This window comes from Pempheris klunzingeri, chromosome 6, assembly GCF_042242105.1.
Source record: "Pempheris klunzingeri isolate RE-2024b chromosome 6, fPemKlu1.hap1, whole genome shotgun sequence".
Lineage (NCBI taxonomy): Eukaryota > Metazoa > Chordata > Actinopteri > Acropomatiformes > Pempheridae > Pempheris > Pempheris klunzingeri.
Window position 1 is genome coordinate 185,812 of NC_092017.1, and position 21,766 is coordinate 207,577.

Here is a 21,766-nt window from a genome sequence, read left to right on the forward strand (position 1 = left end):
TGTGAATGACCTGATGAATTTTTATTACAGTGACAGTAAGTGCTGTTAAATACACATTTTAATAAGGCACAAAATCAGACTGGTACTTTCAGTCTATATTGCAGTTCTACATCTGAGAAGCACTTCGTAATGATGATCAGCACTTCAGATCTTTATCACTAAGTAACCATATAACTAAAAACAGCTATCAGTTACCATTTGGTTACAGTACACTGCTGTCAGAATGGACGTATGGCTGTAAAATTCAAACAGGAAACTTGGAAAGCCAGTGGATTCAATCAGTTTAAGAGGGAAAAGTGGTTTTCAGTTTCCAATTAATCGTATGAGCTGTGACCACAGTCAGACTGACTAGATGACTTGTTTTATATAGACAGTGATATCCAAACTGCTTCCAACCATTTCATTTGCCAAACTGTATGTAAGCACCACGATTCTCCTTCTGTTGAATAAGATAAATTCTTACTTTCTGCATGTTTGCCCAGAGAAGTTAATCAACTGATTTGTGAGCCGAGAATGAAGATCTTCACTGATCTGTAAAATTATAATTTTTTTTTACTTTAGTGATGTCAAACACACATTTCTTAGCTGAGCGCCTTTCCTTCCAGCACTGTGAAAATGTCCTCTAAAGACTTGTGGACACACTGCAGGAATTCATGGACATTGCGGGTGGGGTAGCTGGACACATTGCAGCCGATCCAGTTGTCATGGACACCGTAGCCAACGCCAAAGCCATCAGGCACCACCGGGGCAAAGCCGCCGAGGTTCACAGCCGGACTGGTGAGGGTGCTGGTGGAGAGGATGTTGTGGTTGATGGTAGCGTACGCTGGGTCTGTGTACAGGCTGTGCAGAGCCTGGCCCTTTGAATTGGCCAGGTATCGCAGGGCAAACAGGTGACGGTCAAACCCTCGGCCTGGTGACACAAAGAAAGGAAGTGGTAAGTACAGCAGACCAAACTGTATGCTTGTGTGTTTTCAGGCCAGTCTTGTCTTAAATTACTCCCTTATTTACAAAATGCCATGTTGCATGTGCCTATTATCAGGTCAGTGCCAACAGATACATTACAGTGTTATACGTCTGTAAGTACGTGAGCATTTACAGAAACAAAAATGTATCTCTAGTGTTCTGAATGTTTCATGGTGTCATGAATTGTAATCATCTAAATGCACGCAGAAACATCTGATACACACCCATAGCTGCTTCCTTGGTGAGCTGCCCGTGATATTTGGAGCATTCACCGAGCATGGCCTGTAGCTGCTCCACACTGTGTTGGCCTGGCTGGAGAACAAAGGCATGTGCACACCGTTTAGTGTGTGTGGTGGCTGGCCGGATGGTCTCTGTGCGGCCGTGCTTGAACGCGGCCGTGCTGCAGGACTCATATGTGGCTACTGTCTGTCCATACTGCCTCAGGAAGCCCATTTGAAAAGCCAGCTGGGCAATAGCGTCTGGACTCAATTTGCTCTTCTTCAACTGTTCCTTCCCACCCTTCTTGAACTCCAGAGCGTCGATGGTGAGTTTAGATACAGCTGAGTCAAAGTTCTCCTTGGCTTTTTTGATGCCGTTCTGCAGCTCGCCGTCCAGGTTGAACTGCAGCCTGCGCACAGCTGAGGCTGAATCCACAGCAGCGGCAGCAGAGCCCGGGTGTACCAGCGGCTGCTCTGTCGTGTCCTTGAAGATCTCATTCTGAAAGCGAAGCACCGCCACGCCGTCGCCCCAGGAGTGCTCAAAATTGATGGCTGCCTGTCCATCTTTGGTGAGAATGATGCTGAAGGACTTGTCGTACCACCGGTTGCAGCCGTCGCCGTGCAGCATGTTGTGGGAGATGTGAATATGGTCCGTCATGCTTTCATCGTCCAGACTGAGACAGAAAAGGGCGCTGTCAACAAGCCCTAAACTCTCAGCGTTTCCGGCTACTGTCAGCTTGTCCCTCAGCCCGGCCCACACGTCCCTGTTCTCACTGGTGAGGACCCCGAGGGGAAAGGCGGGCTCTGGCGTTGGGTCGGACAAAATGTACTTCAAGTGGGACTGGATCTCTGCGGGTTTTACCAAACTCCCATCCCTGTCTACAATGTCGAACACGTACATGTTTCCTTTCCTCATAACTAGGAGATGTCGCCCCTTTTCATTTGTGAAGAGCTCATCTCGCCCACGCTTGGGAATCCGAGTTGAGTTGAAGAGGCGAAAGTACTGAGACATGTCCAGCGGATAAGCGTTCACCATGTAAGCTCCATACCAAGACAGCGAGGACGGGACCCAGCGGATCAGCTTTTTGAAGCGGTCTGTGTCGCTCTTCGCTGGGTTGAGGTGAAAAACCTCTGGCTCCAGTAATCCAGCTCGCAGTGTTTTCATGAAGCGCACTGCTGAACACACCATATTGGTCGCCCGCACAAGCTGGTCATTGTACTCTGTCTTGGGGTCGGGATTGAAGGACATGAAGGGGTTGAAGTTGAGCACCACAGAGTCGCGTGCAGAGAGATACATGTCAAACCATGGTCCTGGGGGGGAAAAATAAGGCGTTATTCAGCCAGGTTCAGCTGTGACTATGCATCAGTTTCGCGGTGATGATCGTCCGAATGCCAAATTCACCTGAGATGTAGCTTGTGTGCTTATTGTTTTTGTCCTGAGCAACCAGTTCCTCGTGCAGCTGCCTCCCGACGCCATTCTGGAAATCCTGTGCTACTTTCTCTGTTGTTCTGAGGGTACACAATAAAGACGGTGTAAATAGTTAGTGCTGATTAGTAGGTATCAAACAATGAAATGATAAAGTTTCATTTCTTTGTGAAAACTTACGTGAACTGGTCATCATCCAGCAGAGGCCTCTGAGCAGCTAAATACCTCTTGATAGTGTCCTCCAGTTTTGGTATAGGGAGCCTAAACAATGACAGAGTGATCACAGAGAACATTGAGCCTCCAAGCAGCCTTGTACATGTTAGATGTCATGTCAGCAGCCCCCTAGTGGCCAGTGATCAGAAATCAGGTGTGCACTTTCACCCACATTCATCTAAAAGCTTTTATGGTCACCTTCTATGACTTCTAACACGTTGCTACATCCACCTGACAATTCCTGGGTGTTTTACACTTCAATGAGCCCAAGGTCACGTTGAATTAAAACCACATTCTGGGGTCAAAAACAGGTGCTTGGCCAATTTGACGTGTGGCCCCCTTACCTGGGTAAGCTCTTCTGGTAATGCATCGATGGCACAACGCTTTGGTGCAAATACTCGCTCGAAGAGGCTTTTCTGCTGCTGTAGTTTGGCGCTCGGACGCCCAGAGCAGCAGCTCCTAGGTGAAGCAGGCTTCCAGGTTTCCTCAGGGAGGCGACGCTTTGAACGGAGAGCAGAGTAGCCATGATGCTGCGGAGCTGACTGAACACCTGACGTTACTGAGGGAGGGGGGGTTTGATCAGGGGAAAGCTCACCGGTTCAAGCTGAGGGACAAAAGCACCAAGCTACAGAGACATCCGTGTCACGGCTATGGGCGAAGCCGACATTAGCGAGCTAGCATTAGCATTAGCAGTTAGCATTAGCTGACAAATTACCTCAGGCTTGTCTGCGAACTAGTTTGAAGCCTGAAGTGCGTTTAGCCAGCGAGTACATGTGTATGTGCCTCTCATTTATATTCACTTCCGACTTGTGATAGAAACATTAACACGTCAGAGCAAAAACTAACTAACTAACGACTGACTGAACTGGATTGTCAACAGGAAGTTTAACCGGCAAAGCCTGTCACGTGACTCAGACGTCACCACTGGTCAACGAGAGTAACTAAGCGGGGGGGGGGGGTATAACAATACAGTTACAATATAACAATATAACCATGTACATTGAATGGATTGATTCAAAAATAATGAATAAAAATTAAAACTACTAGATCCCAACCAATCAACCAGGTCTGATGTATCGGCCAGTATGAGCTGATGGCAGATATATTCATACAGATGGTTTGAGCTGCCAACAATATACATCAGATGTCACCTGTCACTTACTACTTTAATTTACAGCGAGCTAAACTATCATTTTAACACACGAGATCCCCCTCTCTTGTAGGAGCCTGGGGTGTGCACGTGTGTTTTTAGCCAATGTTCTTCTAGTCATCAGACGGTCATATTGGTTCGTACAACAGAATGAACAGCCCCTTTCTCCACAAAGCCACAAATCCTAAATTCAAAACAACATTCTCAGCCTGTCACTGCTAATTTCATCCAGTCATGACACCAAATACTCAGGACTGACTGAACAGACACTGCAGACTAGAAGCCAGTGGCCCCTGCACATTACATTTCAACAGTCTATTCCAGCTTTCATTCTCTGCTGAAGTTGTCTGATTGAAGGACATTTTGATATCACTATCACTATCACTAACACTTGCACAGAACAGAAATGTTATTTGATTTGGCGTGCACCAAGGATGATTGAAAAGTTGAGAATTGAGAGGGTTTAAAAATAGATAAATGAATGAATGAATGAAACAATACCCATGACCTCCAGCACAGGGCCACTTCCAACGCTCACAGCTATGTTGATATTGGTGCACAAAGAAGTGAAGTATAGAACAGCTGCTTGGTGTTTGTTCATCATGTATAGACAAAGCTTTGAGCCACATGCTCTCTCTTGTCTAAAGGCATCTTATTAAAGCCGTATTCAATCAAAAACATTCCATGGTTGTCATGTTTGGTCTCCAGGTGCATCATTTAGACATGAACGTCACTTTAAACACAAACAAACTTTCAAGCGGTCAGAAAGACACAGATTTCTAAGGATTTCTACAGATTTCTACTTTCAGTGGAGCACTCATTTGGAAAGGAGACATCAGCAGAGACTTTTCTCTCCCCGACCTTCTCCTCAGACCTTCTGTCACCAACAACAGGACTTTTTTCACAGAGACATAAGATTCATACTTTTTAAGCCCACGATGTTTTCTAAGGGTTTTAGCACCGACACTCTCTGAACCTCCTAAATCCACTGATGTCTCTGTGAAAATTGGCGATATTTGACCTTTTCAGTGTTTCTGACTGACGTTTGACTGCAGTGACCAAGTTTGAATGAGGGAACCACAAGTGGTTTGTTTTATATAGACTGTGTTCCAGGTGTCTGCTTCAACTGGAATTAAATACTAATAGAAATAAGGTTTATTCATTTAATGTTATTTGTAACGTGTGTGAGGCTATAAGTCTAACCGCTACGTGATGCATTCAGGTACAATAGCATTGAGCCCCTATTATTGAATGTCCTCCGCCTATAGGCTCATAATGAACTCTTTTTTGAAATGTTTGGGATATTTGCACAAAACGTAGTCCGTTTTATGTCATCATGGCCTGACGAACACTCGTGGTGAAAAACAAGTGTCAGAAGAGACTCTTCCAGAAAAAGTGCAGACTGTGAAAATGGCTGATGCCCATTTGGCAAACTGTTTGGATTCATTGAAGAAGGCTGCTGTTTGTCACACGGTTGTCAGGTTCCATTTGAATGAAATCATTTGTTCTGATACAAACGTTGGTGTCCACAGGGCCAAAGAGATGTGAGGCTCTGACATGTCATTCTCCACCTGACTGACACTTTGCTTCAGAGTCATGACAGCTGTCCATCATGAACTTTAAACAGCCCAATCCTTCATATGCTCATTCAGTAATAATTAAGATAATGTTCTGAACACTAATGGTCGCCCCCAGAGCCCCCAGAGCCCCCAGAGGCCCTGTGTCGGTCTGCAGAGGCCCTGAGACAACGTGGGACAAGACTATTAGGCAGCAGGTGGCAGAAGAGGGCTGCTGAGCCTGCAGGTGTGTCCTCAGGTAAGAGCAAGTTCTAGGATGTGGGTTTAAGTTCAATTTTTTTCATCCATTATTTTCTATACCGCTTATCCATCAGGGTCGCGGGGGAGCTGGAGCCCAGCTGACTTCGGGCGAGAGGCAGGGTACACCCAGGACAGGTCGCCAGCCAATCACAGGGCCAACATACGGAGACAGACAACCACTCACACTAACACCTACGGGCAATTTAGAGTTACCAGTTAACCCAGCTTGCATGTCTTTTGGATTGTGGGAGGAAGCCGGAGTACCTGGAGAGAACCCACGCTAGAGAACATGCAAATTCCAGGTTCAAACCGGGATTCGAACCTGGAACCTTCTTGCTGTGGTTCTTCTTCTTGCTAACCACCGCACCACCGTGCTGCCCCTCAGTTTTTTTCATTTGAACTAAATTGAATTAAATTTCTTTTAAATTGAATTTACTTAAAATGTTTGAATTTAATTTAATGACCTTATTTGATTATTTCACTTGAATTGCTTTGAAATGAATGTATTTGAATGTATTTGAGTATTTGAATTAAATGTCAAGAAGTTTCCCAACCAGAAACCCTGGATAAACAGTCACGTGCGTCACATGCTACGTGCTCGCTCTGCTGCATTCACATCTGGCAACGAGACCGAGTACAAAGCTGCGAAGTACGGACTGAGAAAGACCATCACAGCTGCCAAGAGGCAGTACAGAGAGAAGCTGGATGGCTTCTACTCCTCTGCTGACTCCAGGCTCATGTGGCAGGGCCTGCAGCACATCACAGACTACAGGAGCAGCTCCAGTATCACCAGTGCCACGGACAGCCTGCCCGATGACCTCAACACTTTCTACACTTTCTTCGAGACCTCCACCCCCCACACAGAGAGGAGGCTCACAGACACCAGGACCACTTCACCCCCCTCCCCCCCACCAGTCATCTCATCAGCTCAGGTGAACAAAGCCCTGAGGAAGATCAACCCCCGCAAAGCTGCAGGCCCAGACAACATTCCTGGACGAGCCCTCAGAGCATGCGCTAACGAGCTGACTGACATTCTCACCTCCATATTCAACCTCTCCCTCAGCCAGAGAACTGTCCCCTCCTGCTTCAAGACCACCACCATCATCCCCCTCCCCAAAAGGAGCCCGCCCACCTGCCTGAATGACTACAGGCCAGTAGCACTCACTCCAATCATTATGAAGTGCTTTGAGAGAGTGGTGCTGACCCACATTCGGAGCTGCATACCGGACACACTAGACCCCCTGCAGTACGCCTGCCGGCCCAACAGGTCCACTTCAGACGCCATTGCTGCAGTCCTGCACACCTCCCTCTCACACTTGGAGAATAAAGACTCCTACATCAGGATGCTCTTTATCGACTACAGCTCTGCGTTCAACACTTCAACACGGTCATCCCCCACAAGCTCACCCACAAACTGTTCTCACTCAGACTGACTCCTGGACTTTCTGACTGGCAGGCCTCAGTCTGTCAGGATAGGAAACAGGACTTCAGCCAGCATCATCACCAACATCGGCACACCTCAGGGGTGTGTCCTCAGCCCCATCCTCTACACCCTGTTCACCCACGACTGTGCTGCCTCCCACAAGGACAACACCATCCTGAAGTTTGCGGACGACACCGCCGTGATAGGACGCATCACCGGTGGAGACGAAGCATCCTACAGGAGGGAGGTGGACACTCTGGTGACATGGTGTGAGGACAACAACCTCACCCTCAACACGGACAAGACTAAGGAGATGATAGTGGACATGAGGAAGGAGAGGAGCCCTCATCGGCCACTGCTCGTCCGAGGTCAGGAAGTGGAGAGGGTGAGCAGCTTCAAATACCTGGGGGTCCACATCAACGAGGACCTCACCTGGACACTGAACACCACACAGCTGGTGAAGAAGGCCCAGCAGCGGCTGTATTTCCTGAGGAGGCTGAGGAGGTTTGGCATGTCGTCAAAAATCCTCACCAACTTCTACAGCTGCGTTGTTGAGTCCATCTTAACCGGCTGCATCACCGTGTGGTACGGCAGCACCACCATCATGGACCGTAAACGCCTGCAGAGAGTGGTGAGGACCGCGTCCAAGATCACCAGGACTCCCCTGCCCTCTCTGCAGAGCATCTACAGACACAGAGTCCACCGGAGGGCTGCCTCCATCATCAAAGACCCCACCCACCCCCAACACAAACTGTTCACTCTCCTCCCCTCAGGCCGGAGGTACAGGAGTCTGAAATGCAGGACGTCCAGACTCAGGAACTCCTTCTTTCCCTCCGCCATCAGGCTCCTTATCAGCCGATAGGAGTCACTACTACCTCTAATCTGCACATTCATCTGCACACTGACTGTACTTTATTTTAAGTTGCACATTTTGTAAATATATTTATATCTCAAGCAATAGTAGTTTATTTAGCAATAGTAGTTTATATTTATATGTTTTTATATTTTATTCTATCCTCTTCTTTTTCACTCTTTGGCATTCAGTGCGGATGGCAAAGTAAGATTTTCATTGTACAGGGAAACCCGTTTCTGCACTGTACACATGTCAATAAACGCTTTGAATCTTGAATCTTGAATCTTTGAATGTCTTTGAATTGAAATGGTGTTTTAATTGGTTAGAATTGACCTGAGCTGAATTAGATTGAACTGTCACTCAGGCAGGGGGTCTGCACAGAGAGTGTGATCGGGGGGGGATAGAGTGAATCTACAACGTGTTACGCCCCCCCCCCCCACAGTGAAGCTCCTCTGTGCAGAGAATTAACAGGATGTCAAGGAGGTTCATATGTCTGTCAACACCCCCCCACCCCCAGACCATGAAGAGTCTGCAGCAACAAGGCTCTCAGTGCAGAGGTGCACAGTTTACAGTGGTGGAAGGTGGGATAACATTAAGGGGGATGTATAGAAATAGAGGGCATTAAAGAGACGTGAGGAGAAAAGAAAAGACATGAAGACACAAAGAAGAGGAGAGGAGAGGAGAGGAGAGGGGGAGAGGGGGGAGAGGAGAGGAGAGGAGAGGAGAGGAGAGGAGAGGAGAGGAGAGGGCAGAGGAGAGGAGAGGAGAGGGGGAGAGGGGGGAGAGGGGGCAGCATGCAGAGAGAGCTCTCTCATGTAAAAGGTAATTATCAGTTTCTTTAAATATCATCACAATTCATGCTGTGATGGACAAATGTTCTGTTTTTTAACTATGTCTCAGAGGAGAGCAGAGGAGAGGAGAGGAGAGGAGAGGAGAGGGCAGAGGAGAGGAGAGGAGAGAAGAGGAGAGGAGAGCAGAGGAGAGGAGAGGAGAGGAGAGGAGAGGGCAGATGAGAGGAGAGAAGAGGAGAGGAGAGGAGAGGAGAGGAGAGGAGAGGAGAGGAGAGGAGAGGAGAGGAGAGGAGAGGGCAGATGAGAGGAGAGAAGAGGAGAGGAGAGGAGAGGAGAGGAGAGGAGAGGAGAGGAGAGGAGAGGAGAGGAGAGGAGAGGGCAGAGGAGAGGAGAGGAGAGGAGAGGAGAGGAGAGGAGAGAGCAGAGGAGGTGGGAGGCAACAGGAAGTGTGAACCCTCTCATGAAGTTCTTTGTTATTATCAAAATGATACAGATGAATAATTCAAATCATCACCTTTGGTCTCTTAAGATTGTAACTGTTATTTCCTGTTGTCAGAGGAGAGGAGAGGAGAGGAGAGGAGAGGAGAGGAGAGGAGAGCAGAGGAGAGGAGAGGAGAGGAGAGGAGAGCAGAGCAGAGCAGAGGAGAGGAGAGGAGAGGAGAGGAGAGGAGAGGAGAGGAGAGGAGAGGAGAGGGCAGAGGAGAGGAGAGGAGAGGAGAGGAGAGGAGAGAGCAGAGGAGGTGGGAGGCAACAGGAAGTGTGAACCCTCTCATGAAGTTCTTTGTTATTATCAAAATGATACAGATGAATAATTCAAATCATCACCTTTGGTCTCTTAAGATTGTAACTGTTATTTCCTGTTGTCAGAGCAGAGGAGAGGAGAGGAGAGGAGAGGAGAGCAGAGGAGAGGAGAGGAGAGGAGAGGAGAGGAGAGGAGAGGAGAGGAGAGCAGAGGAGAGGAGAGGAGAGCAGAGGAGAGGAGAGGAGAGGAGAGCAGAGCAGAGCAGAGGAGAGGAGAGGAGAGGAGAGGAGAGGAGAGCAGAGGAGAGGAGAGGAGAGGAGAGGAGAGGAGAGGAGAGGAGAGGAGAGGAGAGGAGGTGGGAGGGTGAAATGTGAAATATGAAATGTGAACCCTCTCATGGAAATGGTGAGTCTTCATTTCTTTAATGTTGTTAAGAATGAATGCCTATTTATGTTATGATATCAGAAGGATCCAAGTTCCTTGTCTGATTTTTCAGAGGAGAAAAAGGGATTAAAGAGAAGAGGTGTGAAGAGAGGAGGAACAGAGAGCAAAGACATTCAAAAGAAGAGAGGAGGAACAGAGAGCAAAGACATTCAAAAGAAGAGAGGAGGAACAGAGAGCAAAGACATTCAAAAGAAGAGAGGAGGAACAGAGAGCAAAGACTCTATTGTTGTACTTTTATACTAATATATTTTGTATGCAGCACTCTGCAGAAGTTGGGGCAGCAAAGCATTTCCTGTTGCCCCCATTCCCAAATGTCTGCTTCACTTCTGTGATTGTGTGACGAGGGCTCAGTTATGTAAAATATATGAAGGCACAATAAAAATAGAGGATGATTTCCATTTAATTAGCAAAGTTCTGCAGAAATCATGGCAGCTGTTTCCAAGTTATTACTTTACACTAACTTCTAAAAATGGGAAAAGCACATCAGTTCTGAGTGAAGATCACCCAACATCTGTACGGCCAGAGGGCACTTTACCTTCCTTCTCTGGTACACAGGAGTGTAGGAGAAAATATCAGGGGAACCATCTGGAATGGCTTTATCAACACTACCACCTTCCTTTACCTTAAAATAAACCTTCATACAGTTCATGTGTGTTAACATTTTCCAAGGCGTCCTTCGTGCGTGCATCTCATATTTGTTCACAGGGTACGAACAAATCAGGTAAGAAAATGCTGATGAATCCCAGATTTTAAAACATTCATAGGCACTCGCCTACAGGAGAGCCTGCAGCAGCATCATCACAGTTAGACACTAAGACTAAATGCCCATCAAAGGTATTGTTGCAGAGGCAGGCAGCTCCCTCTGATCTTAACATTCACCACTTGTTTTGAAGCATTGAAAAAGTGAACTTAAGCTGTTGGCCGGCCCGCTGTGGCTCATCCTCAGTATTTCCAGCATGCTGTTACGTGGCCTACAGGCCAGCAGAGCGCAGTGTGTTCCTGATTAGTGTCCGTTCTGGCTTGAAGTTCACCAAGCTGTGTGGCTGTGTGTGGTCTGAGCTAAACCCCCACACATCCACCACAGGTGGAAGCAGAACAGGCAGAATGTTGTGACAGCAAAGCATCACATGTTGAGCCTATCATGCATGATGGGTGCCTGGCCTTGAGCCCTCCTCCACACATACCAGCACCCCCAACCTTCCACCCCTCCATCCCTCGCCATCCGGCCTCCTTGCTCTACAAAGGCTCAAGGGTGATAGTTCACAGCTTCCATTAGGCTGATGAGATTTTCTGATGTTTGCCTCCACCCCTGCTGTGTACATAAGATGCAGCTGACCTGCATTCTGCACTTTCACACACACTGTATCTTCAACTTGTGTATCCAGGTGACATTCAAATTGTTTGCTGTGGCTGTCCATCCCAAGTTTTGAGGGCACGCGTTGAGACGTGTGCTTTCTTTTCCTCTAATGACATTACATTTCTCACCCTAGGCTCTCCATGTTTAAATCAAGGGTGCAGGACCTTGGCAAGAGACCTGGAGGATACCTTATTATTATCTTTGACATTCAGTCGTCGTGTCTTTGGAATAGAAATGTGCAGAAACAGGAAGAAAAAAAAGAACCTCTGTTACCACCAATGCAAGCTTTTGCTCACATCCCTGGAAAACTGTGACATTTCTTGGTACCAAGTTTGATAATTAGACAGAACACTGTAAGAACATTGTGGTAATAATATATACTTTTTAAAAATTATTATTTGACTGCAATTCAATGTGATAAAACACCTTGGGTCAGACCTGCTTTTGTAAAAAATGTCCATGGAATCCATGCAAATCTACAGCAGAAGAGGCAGAAAGCACAATACACAGAGTTTAAATCAGCAGCCCTTCTGCCTCTTTAAGGACCATACTAGTGTGTTTGCAAGTTTTGGCTCCTATAATACTTTTTTAGATGTAGTTTTTTGAAAACTTGAGCAGACAATTAAATGATGGAGGTTAATTTCAGTCCTGACTTTGTAAACATGAAGTTTATCTGTGTGCAAAAGAAGAACGGAAGGCCTCTGTGCCACAGAGCTCCATTGTTGAATGAAAAACTATTACAAACCCATCATGGAGCCATGCTGCTGCGAAGGGCAACATGTTCCTTCATCGCCATGAGTACGCGCACACACACACACACACACACACACACACACACACACACACACACACACACACACACACACACACTGTGGATTATTTTGATTCCACCCCACATACACTATACAGCTGCAGGAAATACTGAATGTGGACTGACATGTGGATCAATGTGCTGCTGAATATAGTCCCTAACAAATGCACTGTGTCCCACTGCTGAAAGATGCAGTGCCTCAGCTGTTTCAGGAAATTAGTCTGACTTTTTTTTTTTTTTTTTTAGAGATGAAACAGTTTCTAAAGGAGCTTGTGTGCAGCAGGAACGAGCAGGCCTGGGCCTGAGAGACACACACTGGGCAGAGAAGCTGGAGAGCAATGAGAGACAGACTGCTGCCACGTCTCGTCTGTGCTGCATTACATCTGTGTGGAAGTGCAGGACTGATTTGAACATTACAGCAGCACTACCTCCCAAAAGTGATGCTCACAGTGATGGAGGCAACACATTCAAAAATGTCTATGCTATGGAATAAAAATAATGTGTGATGAATGGGCTGAATCGTGCCAAACTATGAGCGCAGAACTTGGAGGTTGCTTTTATTATCTATTTTCCAGGTTATGTTGACGATACGTCTTGTCAACGCACCCGGATGTTCAGGGCTCTCTGACATCGACGCGTCGAGTCTGAGGATCCGGGAAACCCGGAAGACACAAGGAAGTGAAGTTAGCAAACAGCAGGCAGAGCGCAAGCTGCACCGGTGAGTCTGATAGCTTCACCTGAGCCCCCGGGACGTTGTAGCAAAATGCCTGAAATACTGACACCAAGGTAAGAACAGTAGCTCAGCTTTGTACCATTACCGCAGCGCTGTGACGCGTTCACTGACATGCTTTTTTAAACGATTCACGGAGGTCCCCCAAGTCCTACCCGGTTAATATGAGCGTTACGCCAAGTTAGCCACTGGGTGAAATGTCAAACAGCTCCGGTAACGTCCGTTATAGGAGCTGTCTGATACATTACGACCAGGCTTCAGCTAGCGTGCCAGTCCTCCTGCTGTGACAACATGGCTGTAGCTAGCAGATGATTCAGTAGTAAGAGCTGTTTCCGGAAACCTGTCATACTACATGTGTGGAAACCCTAAGCAGCCCAGCTTCTCCTCAGCCAGCTGACAGCTGTTTAAAGATGCTCACATCCTGGGTGTAGCTGTTCCGACGCGTAGTTAGATAAAGTGGCTGAGAACCAGGACGTGAAGGTGTCTAATGTGCCCATTAGTGGACATGAGCTTTTAGTGGGCTGTGTTGTGTTCAAGTGTCATGATATTGCATTACCAAGGGTGATCACACTCTTTACTCCAGTGGGCAGATCCATGCCAAAATATAAGGTTCCTCCTACAAATGTAATACATAAGTGTCAAACTGAATGAATCAGTTCTACACTTCCGGCACTTTCTTTAGTTGCTAACCGTGCTTTCTCATTCTCCCTTCACCAGGTCAAGGATTGAGGCCATCAACACCAGTGCTAGTGACGGACTGGAGGGCTTCAAGGCACACGCTGTGTTCCAGGAAATCAACAAGAAGCTCCAGGAGGTGATTACATGACTTTACAACAGGAGCTGATTTTGTTAATTCCTAACATGTGACTTCATGTTTTTCTAATTTTTTTACTGTCGGCTGTTCTTTATTTCAGTAATTCAATAAAAAAAGGCAGCAATTGTTTTTGTAGAATTTAATTTGTAATGCAAATATGAGTTTCATCATGGATATACGGATCCATCCAGCCCGTGCGGTGTTTCCAGGTTTGCGCCGGTCGGCTGTGTGAGCCTCGTGGAGGCACATCTGGATCACCTCCCACACTGACAGTCATAGCGCAATAACAATTCCAAGCCTATGTTGACCCAATCAGATAAATGGTTTCCTCCTAAACTCAGTGTTTTTAAGCAGTTACCTTTGTTTGACCTCAATCATAGCAGAGTCCTCTGAAGCTCGCTGGCGGTGCTGTCTATGTAATGACGGGGATTCATCCTAAATGAGAAGATGACAACAGGGGAGCAGTCTGGATACTTAGAGGCATGGTTTAGGGTAATATGTCAGGCAACCGATCAGACAAACAGATTTAGAATTTTAGATGTGGAGCTTAAATGTGGAGAGGAAAATAGATTGTTTTAATAATATAAAGAGAATAAATGAATGTAGCCTGAGGAGGAGCGTCGGTTACGTGTGTCGACTGCAGGCTCAAAGGTGTCCTGTCAAGCAGCAAACAAAGGAGTTTAAGGAAGGAGATAATTTCCTACTAACACACAGTGTGTGTATCCATGGGTGGATTACCTAATAGGCCCCCTGGGGCCCATGCCAGAGGGCCTCAGAGCCTCAGTGTGAAGTCACGGTTATTTGTGCTCAAAGTCCCACTGAATAGACAAAACATTTGTTGTTGTTATACACTTTATCCCTTCAGTTTATTTATAGTCATTTATTTATTTCTATTTGAAGGGGCTTTTAGAGGGCTGAGTATTATACAATAAAGGGGGGGGGGTTATTATTTGTCCGTACCCAGAAGACCCATTGCCTCATAATCAGCCTAAGTGTGTATCCTTGAGGTCTAACAAACATGTTTGCATTTCCTTCCTCAGCAAACATTTGCAAAGCCTTTTTTTTTTAAACATTTTGGAGCCGGTTCAATGCTGCATTTACTGACACCTGACATCAGTGGATCTAGTAAGAAATGATAGGCAGGAAGGTGTATTGCTGCGTCTGATATCTCTGTGCTGCCTGTAAAGAACTTTTATTTGTACACTTGTGTGTGTGTTTTGGGTATTAAAGAGAAGTTAAAACATATAGCTTCACTTTCAAGAGAACCTCTTTTACTTTGTGATATGTTTAGGAACCTTAGGGAACTAAGAAATGAGTTTTTACCAAATCTGAGACACATTAATCGTTACGACAGAATCGGTGCATTTTGGATCATAAAGTAGCACAAATCCATTTACAAACCACTGACACAATCCTCTCTGCACCTCTATCCAGATATTTACTGTTCCCTGGACACCTGTGCTTATACAGACACTGAAATAGTTTCAAATTCAGTAAGATGTTTTAGATAAAAAAGTATCCCAGAACATATGAACGGATGGTATGTCTGAGCAGAAGAACTCCTCACATGGCTCAGACATGCAGTGTCTTCGCCGTGAGCCTGTGAATACGGGTAGTGACAGCTTAATGCACGTGTAACAGATATGCTGGAGGGTCACTGCATGTCTGTGTACTTTGAACAGGAAGGGGAGCAGTTTGTGAAGAAGATCGGGGGCGTTTTCGCCTTCAAAGTAAGAGATGGACCGAACGGACAGGAGGCGACGTGGTTTGTGGACGTGAAGAACGGCAGTGGCTGTGTTCACAATGACACGGGTAAGAGAGCTCGGGTCAGAACGGCATCAGGGCTCTCTGTGCTCTCCTGTGACCGTGCGGACCTATAGTGACATGCAATCAAGTTAATTTTCAACCATGGTGGAAATGCAGTTTGAATTCCAAGGCCTGCAGTGCACAGACAGAGTTTCCCTGCTTCGTCTGTGTGGGAATGGATCAGACTTTAACATTTATTTTATGTCTTCCAAATAAGTGCGAGTCGCTGAATAAATATCCCTGAAATGTATGTTCCTGTTTCTGAATGAAAACTCTTGTGTCTCTGCCCTGCAGCCAAGAAAGCAGACTGCACCATTTCCATGTCGGACGCAGATCTGTTGGCCTTGATGACGGGGAAGATGAACCCGCAGGCTGTGAGTACTCAGGCCCCATGTGGTACCGATAATGGCTGTCATTCAGAGAACTATGTCATTTACCTTTGCTGCCTTAAGCCTGTCTCACCCTCGGCGTTTGCTGCCATTCCAGCTGATGCGCAGACGGTCTTGCTCGCGGCTCACATGAAGAGACTCTTTTACCGTTTTATTTTTTTACCCTCTTTTCTTACCATTTGTAGGGATGCTTTTCTGTGGTTGTAGCAATGAAGAGAGCAGTCCAAGATTCATTCAAGAAGTTTATGTAGGTGTACGAGCTCGGAGTCCAACATCACAGGCATAGATGAGACTAAGGAATACAGAGTAAAGCTACCACATCTATAGGATTCTACAAACTATATCTGGTTTCAGATACATGAGGGCATGTCCCAAGATGGACTTGATCTTTCCTTAGAACAACCAGTTGTCCAGACAAAGCGGAGTCGGGAGAGTAGTATGCTGACTTGAGAGTAACATATACACCATGTATGACACAAGTTCCTACAGAATCATGTTACATGAGAAAAACCTTCTAACACCATTCACCAGTTTACCACCCTCAGACTAGAGGCCATAAAGTTGTCACAGCGTGGGGTGAAAATTTCACTCCTGACTTTGTAAATATTCTTTTTTTTGCACCTATGTGCACAATAAGAATGACAGGCAGCCTCTGTCAGCATCAGATGTTCTCTAAAATCCTGTAATTCTTCCTCCTCCGTCCCACAGAGCTCCATTGTTGTCCAAAAAAACCATTCAAAGCACATCACGGAGCCATGCCACTGTGAAGGGCAACGTGTTCCTTCATCATCAGCTCAGCTGTTTCAGGAAATTAGCCTGACTTTTTGAGAGATACAACAATTTATAAAGATGTTTGTCTGCAGCAGGAACAAGCAGGCCTGGGGCTGAGAGACACAAACAGGGCAGAGAAGCTGGAGAGCAATGAGAGACAGACTGGTATTATCCTGGTCTTTTGTTGATAATAAGACAAATGTAAAAATAACTCTAGCCAATTCTTTCAGGATGAGTCTCAAACATACAGGGCGAGGGGGGAAAAATACTGAACAAAGAAAAGAGATTAACGTCTTGTTTCACTCATTTCTCCCAGAAAAATGACAAAAAAGAGAAATTCCTAAAAGCTTTCTGCTTAAATTCTCAGTTCCCTCATGTTTTTCATGCTGTGTGCAAACATATCTGAGTTATTATGGGTAAAAGCAGAAAATCAGGGAGCCCACCAAGGTCATCTGTACTGCCAGAGTGATGTGATGGCCATTTCCACTGATTGCATGTATCAGGAGGCCCCGGAAAAGCTGCCTCTGTGCTGTGTTTGCGTCATCAGGGATAGCTGTGCATGCTCCAAGAATAAAGTCAAGAGTTTTTCCGCTGCTTTCATCCCCCACCGTTTGGAAATTTGGACAGGGTGACTTTTTGCATGATGTTTTTAATACAAAGGCAAAGTCGATCATTTCAGCTCCATTACCGTCGTGTACTCGCAGGCGAAATCTTTTATTGTCCCTCTGAGGAGCAGGTTCATATTCTGAGAATGTCTGCCCACCCTGACTGGTCAGATTTAGCTTTTTTTCGTCTCTTCTTTTCTGCTTTTACACTCCAGTCTACAGCATTCCTTCCTCCGCCCCTGTCCACTCTGTGTCTGTGTGCCATGCACTTTCCTGACATTTCATAAGCCGTTGTTGCCGCTGCCCCACTTTTTCCCCAGGCGGAGTTAATCTCTCACGGTAACTCTTAAAACCAGCAGCATGTTGTTCTCTCTCCGTCGCGGGCCGAGCCGCACCTCACACTCAGTGCGGTGCGGATGACGTTTTTCACCCTCTCTGATCCACAGGCGTTTTTCCAGGGAAAGCTGAAGATCACAGGGAACATGGGGCTGGCCATGAAGCTTCAAAACCTGCAGCTGCAGCCGGGCAAGGCCAAGCTGTAGACAAGACGTGCGAGCCTGCTGTGACTACACCTCCGAACACCGAGTAGAGTTAGCCACGCAGAATTCTGGTTTCAGATTCATGTTAAAGGTCTGCAAACCTTCCTCAGCACCGGACTGAACCACTTTTCCTACTAGTGACCTCACTGACTGACATGGGGATTAGTCAGCAGCCCTGCCAGCCTAACTGGAGAATAAGAATAGATGGACACATAATTCATTCTCTAATTAAGTCCCTCTCATAACACTGTCAGTACACTGAGGTAGAGACAGGTGCTCCCTGCTCTTCTACTTCATGTCTAGTTTTCAATAACGCCCGTTGCTCAGTAAAGTATGTTGCTAATGAAACTTTTCTTTGAGTGTATTGTGTCTGGAAATGTTTTGAGTTGAGCAGATTGATGTAATTTTCCACAATCACGGACACAACCGTCTAAGTGCCTCCTCGTCTCAGACTTGCAGTTCCCTCTAATGTTTTTAGCCAGAAAAATAGAAACGTTCCCCACTGTGGCCGCCCAGTGTTTTAACGGAGGGGGGTTGTGTTTTTCCGCATTGGTATCATTACTTCATGAATCTCCGAAAGATTTCTACTAAATAAATTTGTCTTTGCTTCAACATCTGTTGGATGGTCTTGGGTCTGTTTTTCTCAAGCAGTAATTGTATTTAGCACACGCCCTTGACTCATGACTTTGTATTTCCAGTCATTTTCAAGATAGAAAAACCAAAAAAATCCAGATCATTTGCACATAAAAATTAGACGCCTTCTTGACTTTTATGATCAAATGCTAATGGTGAGTTTATGGATGTTCAAATGGAAATATTGTCCAGATTTCCTAACATAAACTTCAGTGTTTATTCAGTGTGAAGGGGAGACGTTAAACCCACATGATCACACTCCTCCTGGCTCCACAAGACATTAACACACCACAAATGGCTCCTCCTGCACAATTTAGGGGTCCCGTGCGAGGGTATGTGAGTGTGACCTTCCACAATGAACGGCCCTCTGTTCAGAGGCGACGGTACTTGGATGTCACTGTCGAGCTGGCCGGGCCCTGCATATGTTCCCCTTTTGGAAGGACCCTGTTCCAGACTGCCACGCTGTAGTTTTTCCTTTGTAAATGGAGGAGCGTGGCAAAAAGACAAATCTGTTAACTAGCTCTGACCCAGATTCCACTGCAGCTTTGGCCTGCCTCAAGGTTTTAGTTTCCAAGGTCTTACTCTGCAGTGGCAGGGGAGTTATTTCACTAATCATCAATGAATGCTTTTATGTTTGTCAGAGATTTCATGATTTGGGCTATTTGCAAAAGCCTTTATTCAAAACAGGTAAAATAATACTGTAAGTGTATTCAGCAATGCATACAAGCTTATTTTAAAAGGAAAACAGAGAAATTGTTGAATTATAGATGTTTATTCTTCATCATCCATACTTTACACATGATCACTACTACTCACACACTACACTACGCCGGTAAAAACACCAGTACAAATGTGTTTTGTGGCTCTAGAGGAGTCTTTTCAGGTCTGGGAAAATAACCCTGATGATGTCATCAGGGTTATTTTCCCAGATTTATTATTTGTTATTTATTATTATTTTTATCATCTTGGCTTGGGCTCAGAGACGACAAACTATAACAGAAATCTTGTGGTGCAAACAACAAATTTTAAAGACATGGGTTTATGAGGAAGGAAGGAAGGAAGGATCTCTGGAAAAATGCAGTTACAGCCCGTTGCATTATGGGAAATGTAAGATGGAGTGTTTTTGTGAAGCGTGACCCATACAAGGGACTAAAAGCCAGGATGTCCTGGTCCCAACGGCATCACTTTTGACCATTAGTTGGTCAAAAGTTGAGGGAGTGCACCAGTGCATAAGTAGTGTTTAATGTGTTGTGGCGAACTGCATTAAGGCCTGAAATTATCTTCCATGATGTCTCTGCTTGCTCCGATGCCACCGTGACCCTGACCCAAATAAAATGTTTGCTACTTTGTATGAGTTACGCAACACCGGCAGTGATTCATCCTGTGTGCTGGTCATTAGAGTCCCGGGGATGATAATCTGATGCAAGATGTGCCCTGTTGTGTGTTTCCAAAAACCCAGCGGTTTGTTTGGAGCGAGGAGAAGATGAGCTGAGTAGTTTGGAGCAGCGATAACAACCAAATAAACATCTCTCCATCGGTGCAAGCAAAGCAGGAAAAAAAACAGGTTGTCCGGTTTCCAGTATACAGTGGGGCAAAAAAGTATTTAGTCAGCCACCAATTGTGCAAGTTCTCCCACTTAAAAAGATGAGAGAGGCCTGTAATTTTCATCATAGGTACACTTCAACTACGAGAGACAGAATGGGGGGAAAGAATCCAGGAAATCACATTGTAGGATTTTTAATGAATTAATTGGTAAATTCCTCGGTAAAATAAGTATTTGGTCACCTACAAACAAGCAAGATTTCTGGCTCTCACAGACCTGTAGCTTCTTCTTAATAGGCTCCTCTGTCCTCCACTCGTTACCTGTATTAATGGCACCTGTTTGAACTCGTCATCAGTATAAAAGACACCTGTCCACAACCTCAAACAGTCACACTCCAAACTCCACTATGGCCAAGACCAAAGAGCTGTCAAAGGACACCAGAAACAAAATTGTAGACCTGCACCAGGCTGGGAAGACTGAATCTGCAATAGGTAAGCAGCTTGGTGTGAAGAAATCAACTGTAGGAGCAATTATTAGAAAATGGAAGACATACAAGACCACTGATAATCTCCCTCCATCTGGGGCTCCACGCAAGATCTCACCCCGTGGGGTCAAAATGATCACAAGAACAGTGAGCAAAAATCCCAGAACCACACGGGGGGACCTAGTGAATGACCTGCAGAGAGCTGGGACCAAAGTAACAAAGGCTACCATCAGTAACACACTACGCCGCCAGGGACTCAAATCCTGCAGTGCCAGACGTGTCCCCCTGCTTAAGCCAGTACATGTCCAGGCCCATCTGAAGTTTGCTAGAGAGCATTTGGATGATCCAGAAGAGGATTGGGAGTCATATGGTCAGATGAAACCAAAATAGAACTTTTTGGTAAAAACCCAACTTGTCGTGTTTGGAGGAGAAAGAATGCTGAGTTGCATCCAAAGAACACCATACCTACTGTGAAGCATGGGGGTGGAAACATCATGCTTTGGGGCTGTTTATCTGAAAAGGGACCAGGACGACTGATCCGTGTAAAGGAAAGAATGAATGGGGCCATGTATCGTGAGATTTTGAGTGAAAACCTCCTTCCATCAGCAAGGGCATTGAAGATGAAATGTGGCTGGGTCTTTCAGCATGACAATGATCCCAAACACACCGCCCGGGCAACGAAGGAGTGGCTTTGTAAGAAGCATTTCAAGGTCCTGGAGTGGCCTAGCCAGTCTCCAGATCTCAACCCCATAGAAAATCTTTGGAGGGAGTTGAAAGTCCGTGTTGCCCAGCGACAGCCCCAAAACATCACTGCTCTAGAGGAGATCTGCATGGAGGAATGGGCCAAAATACCAGCACCAGTGTGTGAAAACCTTGTGAAGACTTACAGAAAACGTTTGACCTCTGTCATTGCCAACAAAGGGTATATAACAAAGTATTGAGATGAACTTTTGCTATTGACCAAATACTTATTTTCCACCATAATTTGCAAATAAATTCTTTAAAAATCAGACAATGTGATTTTCTGGATTTTTTTTTTCTCATTTTGTCTCTCATAGTTGAAGTGTACCTATGATGAAAATTACAGGCCTCTCTCATCTTTTTAAGTGGGAGAACTTGCACAATTGGTGGCTGACTAAATACTTTTTTGCCCCACTGTATTAGACAAACCTATAGAGTGCGTGCTGCGAATGTGACACAGATAATCAATGTCACTCTTGTAGGATTGGCAGGCTGTCAAAAAG

General features: G+C 45.8%; 2 protein-coding genes across 2 annotated transcripts; one reads left to right on the forward strand and one right to left on the reverse strand.

Moving 5' to 3' along the window:
- Window positions 1-19: 19 nt before the first annotated feature.
- cpt2 (carnitine palmitoyltransferase 2) lies at window positions 20-3,640 on the reverse strand. Its single transcript, XM_070832906.1, has 5 exons — window positions 3,165-3,640; window positions 2,788-2,868; window positions 2,584-2,690; window positions 1,188-2,492; window positions 20-910 (listed from the first exon to the last, which is right to left on the reverse strand). Exons 1-5 carry the CDS (start codon window positions 3,344-3,346, stop codon window positions 582-584), a joined length of 2,004 nt encoding a protein of 667 aa, XP_070689007.1. The 5' UTR covers window positions 3,347-3,640; the 3' UTR covers window positions 20-581.
- Window positions 3,641-12,880: 9,240 nt separating this feature from the next.
- On the forward strand, window positions 12,881-18,478 carry scp2b (sterol carrier protein 2b). The gene is made up of 5 exons (XM_070832425.1): window positions 12,881-12,994; window positions 13,656-13,752; window positions 15,435-15,564; window positions 15,853-15,932; window positions 17,770-18,478. Exons 1-5 carry the CDS (start codon window positions 12,972-12,974, stop codon window positions 17,863-17,865), a joined length of 426 nt encoding a protein of 141 aa, XP_070688526.1. The 5' UTR covers window positions 12,881-12,971; the 3' UTR covers window positions 17,866-18,478.
- The last annotated feature ends 3,288 nt before the right edge of the window (window positions 18,479-21,766 follow it).

Bases quoted from the DNA above. Each gene is read 5' to 3' on its own strand.
- cpt2 (XM_070832906.1), bottom strand. From the start codon at position 3,346: ATGGCTACTCTGCTCTCCGTTCAAAGCGTCGCCTCCCTGAGGAAACCT. The intron at 2,691-2,787 runs GTAAGTTTTCAC...GTGTACCCTCAG, and splicing joins CTGGATGATGACCAGTTCAC to AACAACAGAGAAAGTAGCAC. The intron at 911-1,187 runs GTGTGTATCAGA...TTGTGTCACCAG, and splicing joins CACCAAGGAAGCAGCTATGG to GCCGAGGGTTTGACCGTCAC.
- scp2b (XM_070832425.1), top strand. From the start codon at position 12,972: ATGCCTGAAATACTGACACCAAG. The intron at 13,753-15,434 runs GTGATTACATGA...TACTTTGAACAG, and splicing joins TCAACAAGAAGCTCCAGGAG to GAAGGGGAGCAGTTTGTGAA. The intron at 15,565-15,852 runs GTAAGAGAGCTC...TCTGCCCTGCAG, and splicing joins CTGTGTTCACAATGACACGG to CCAAGAAAGCAGACTGCACC.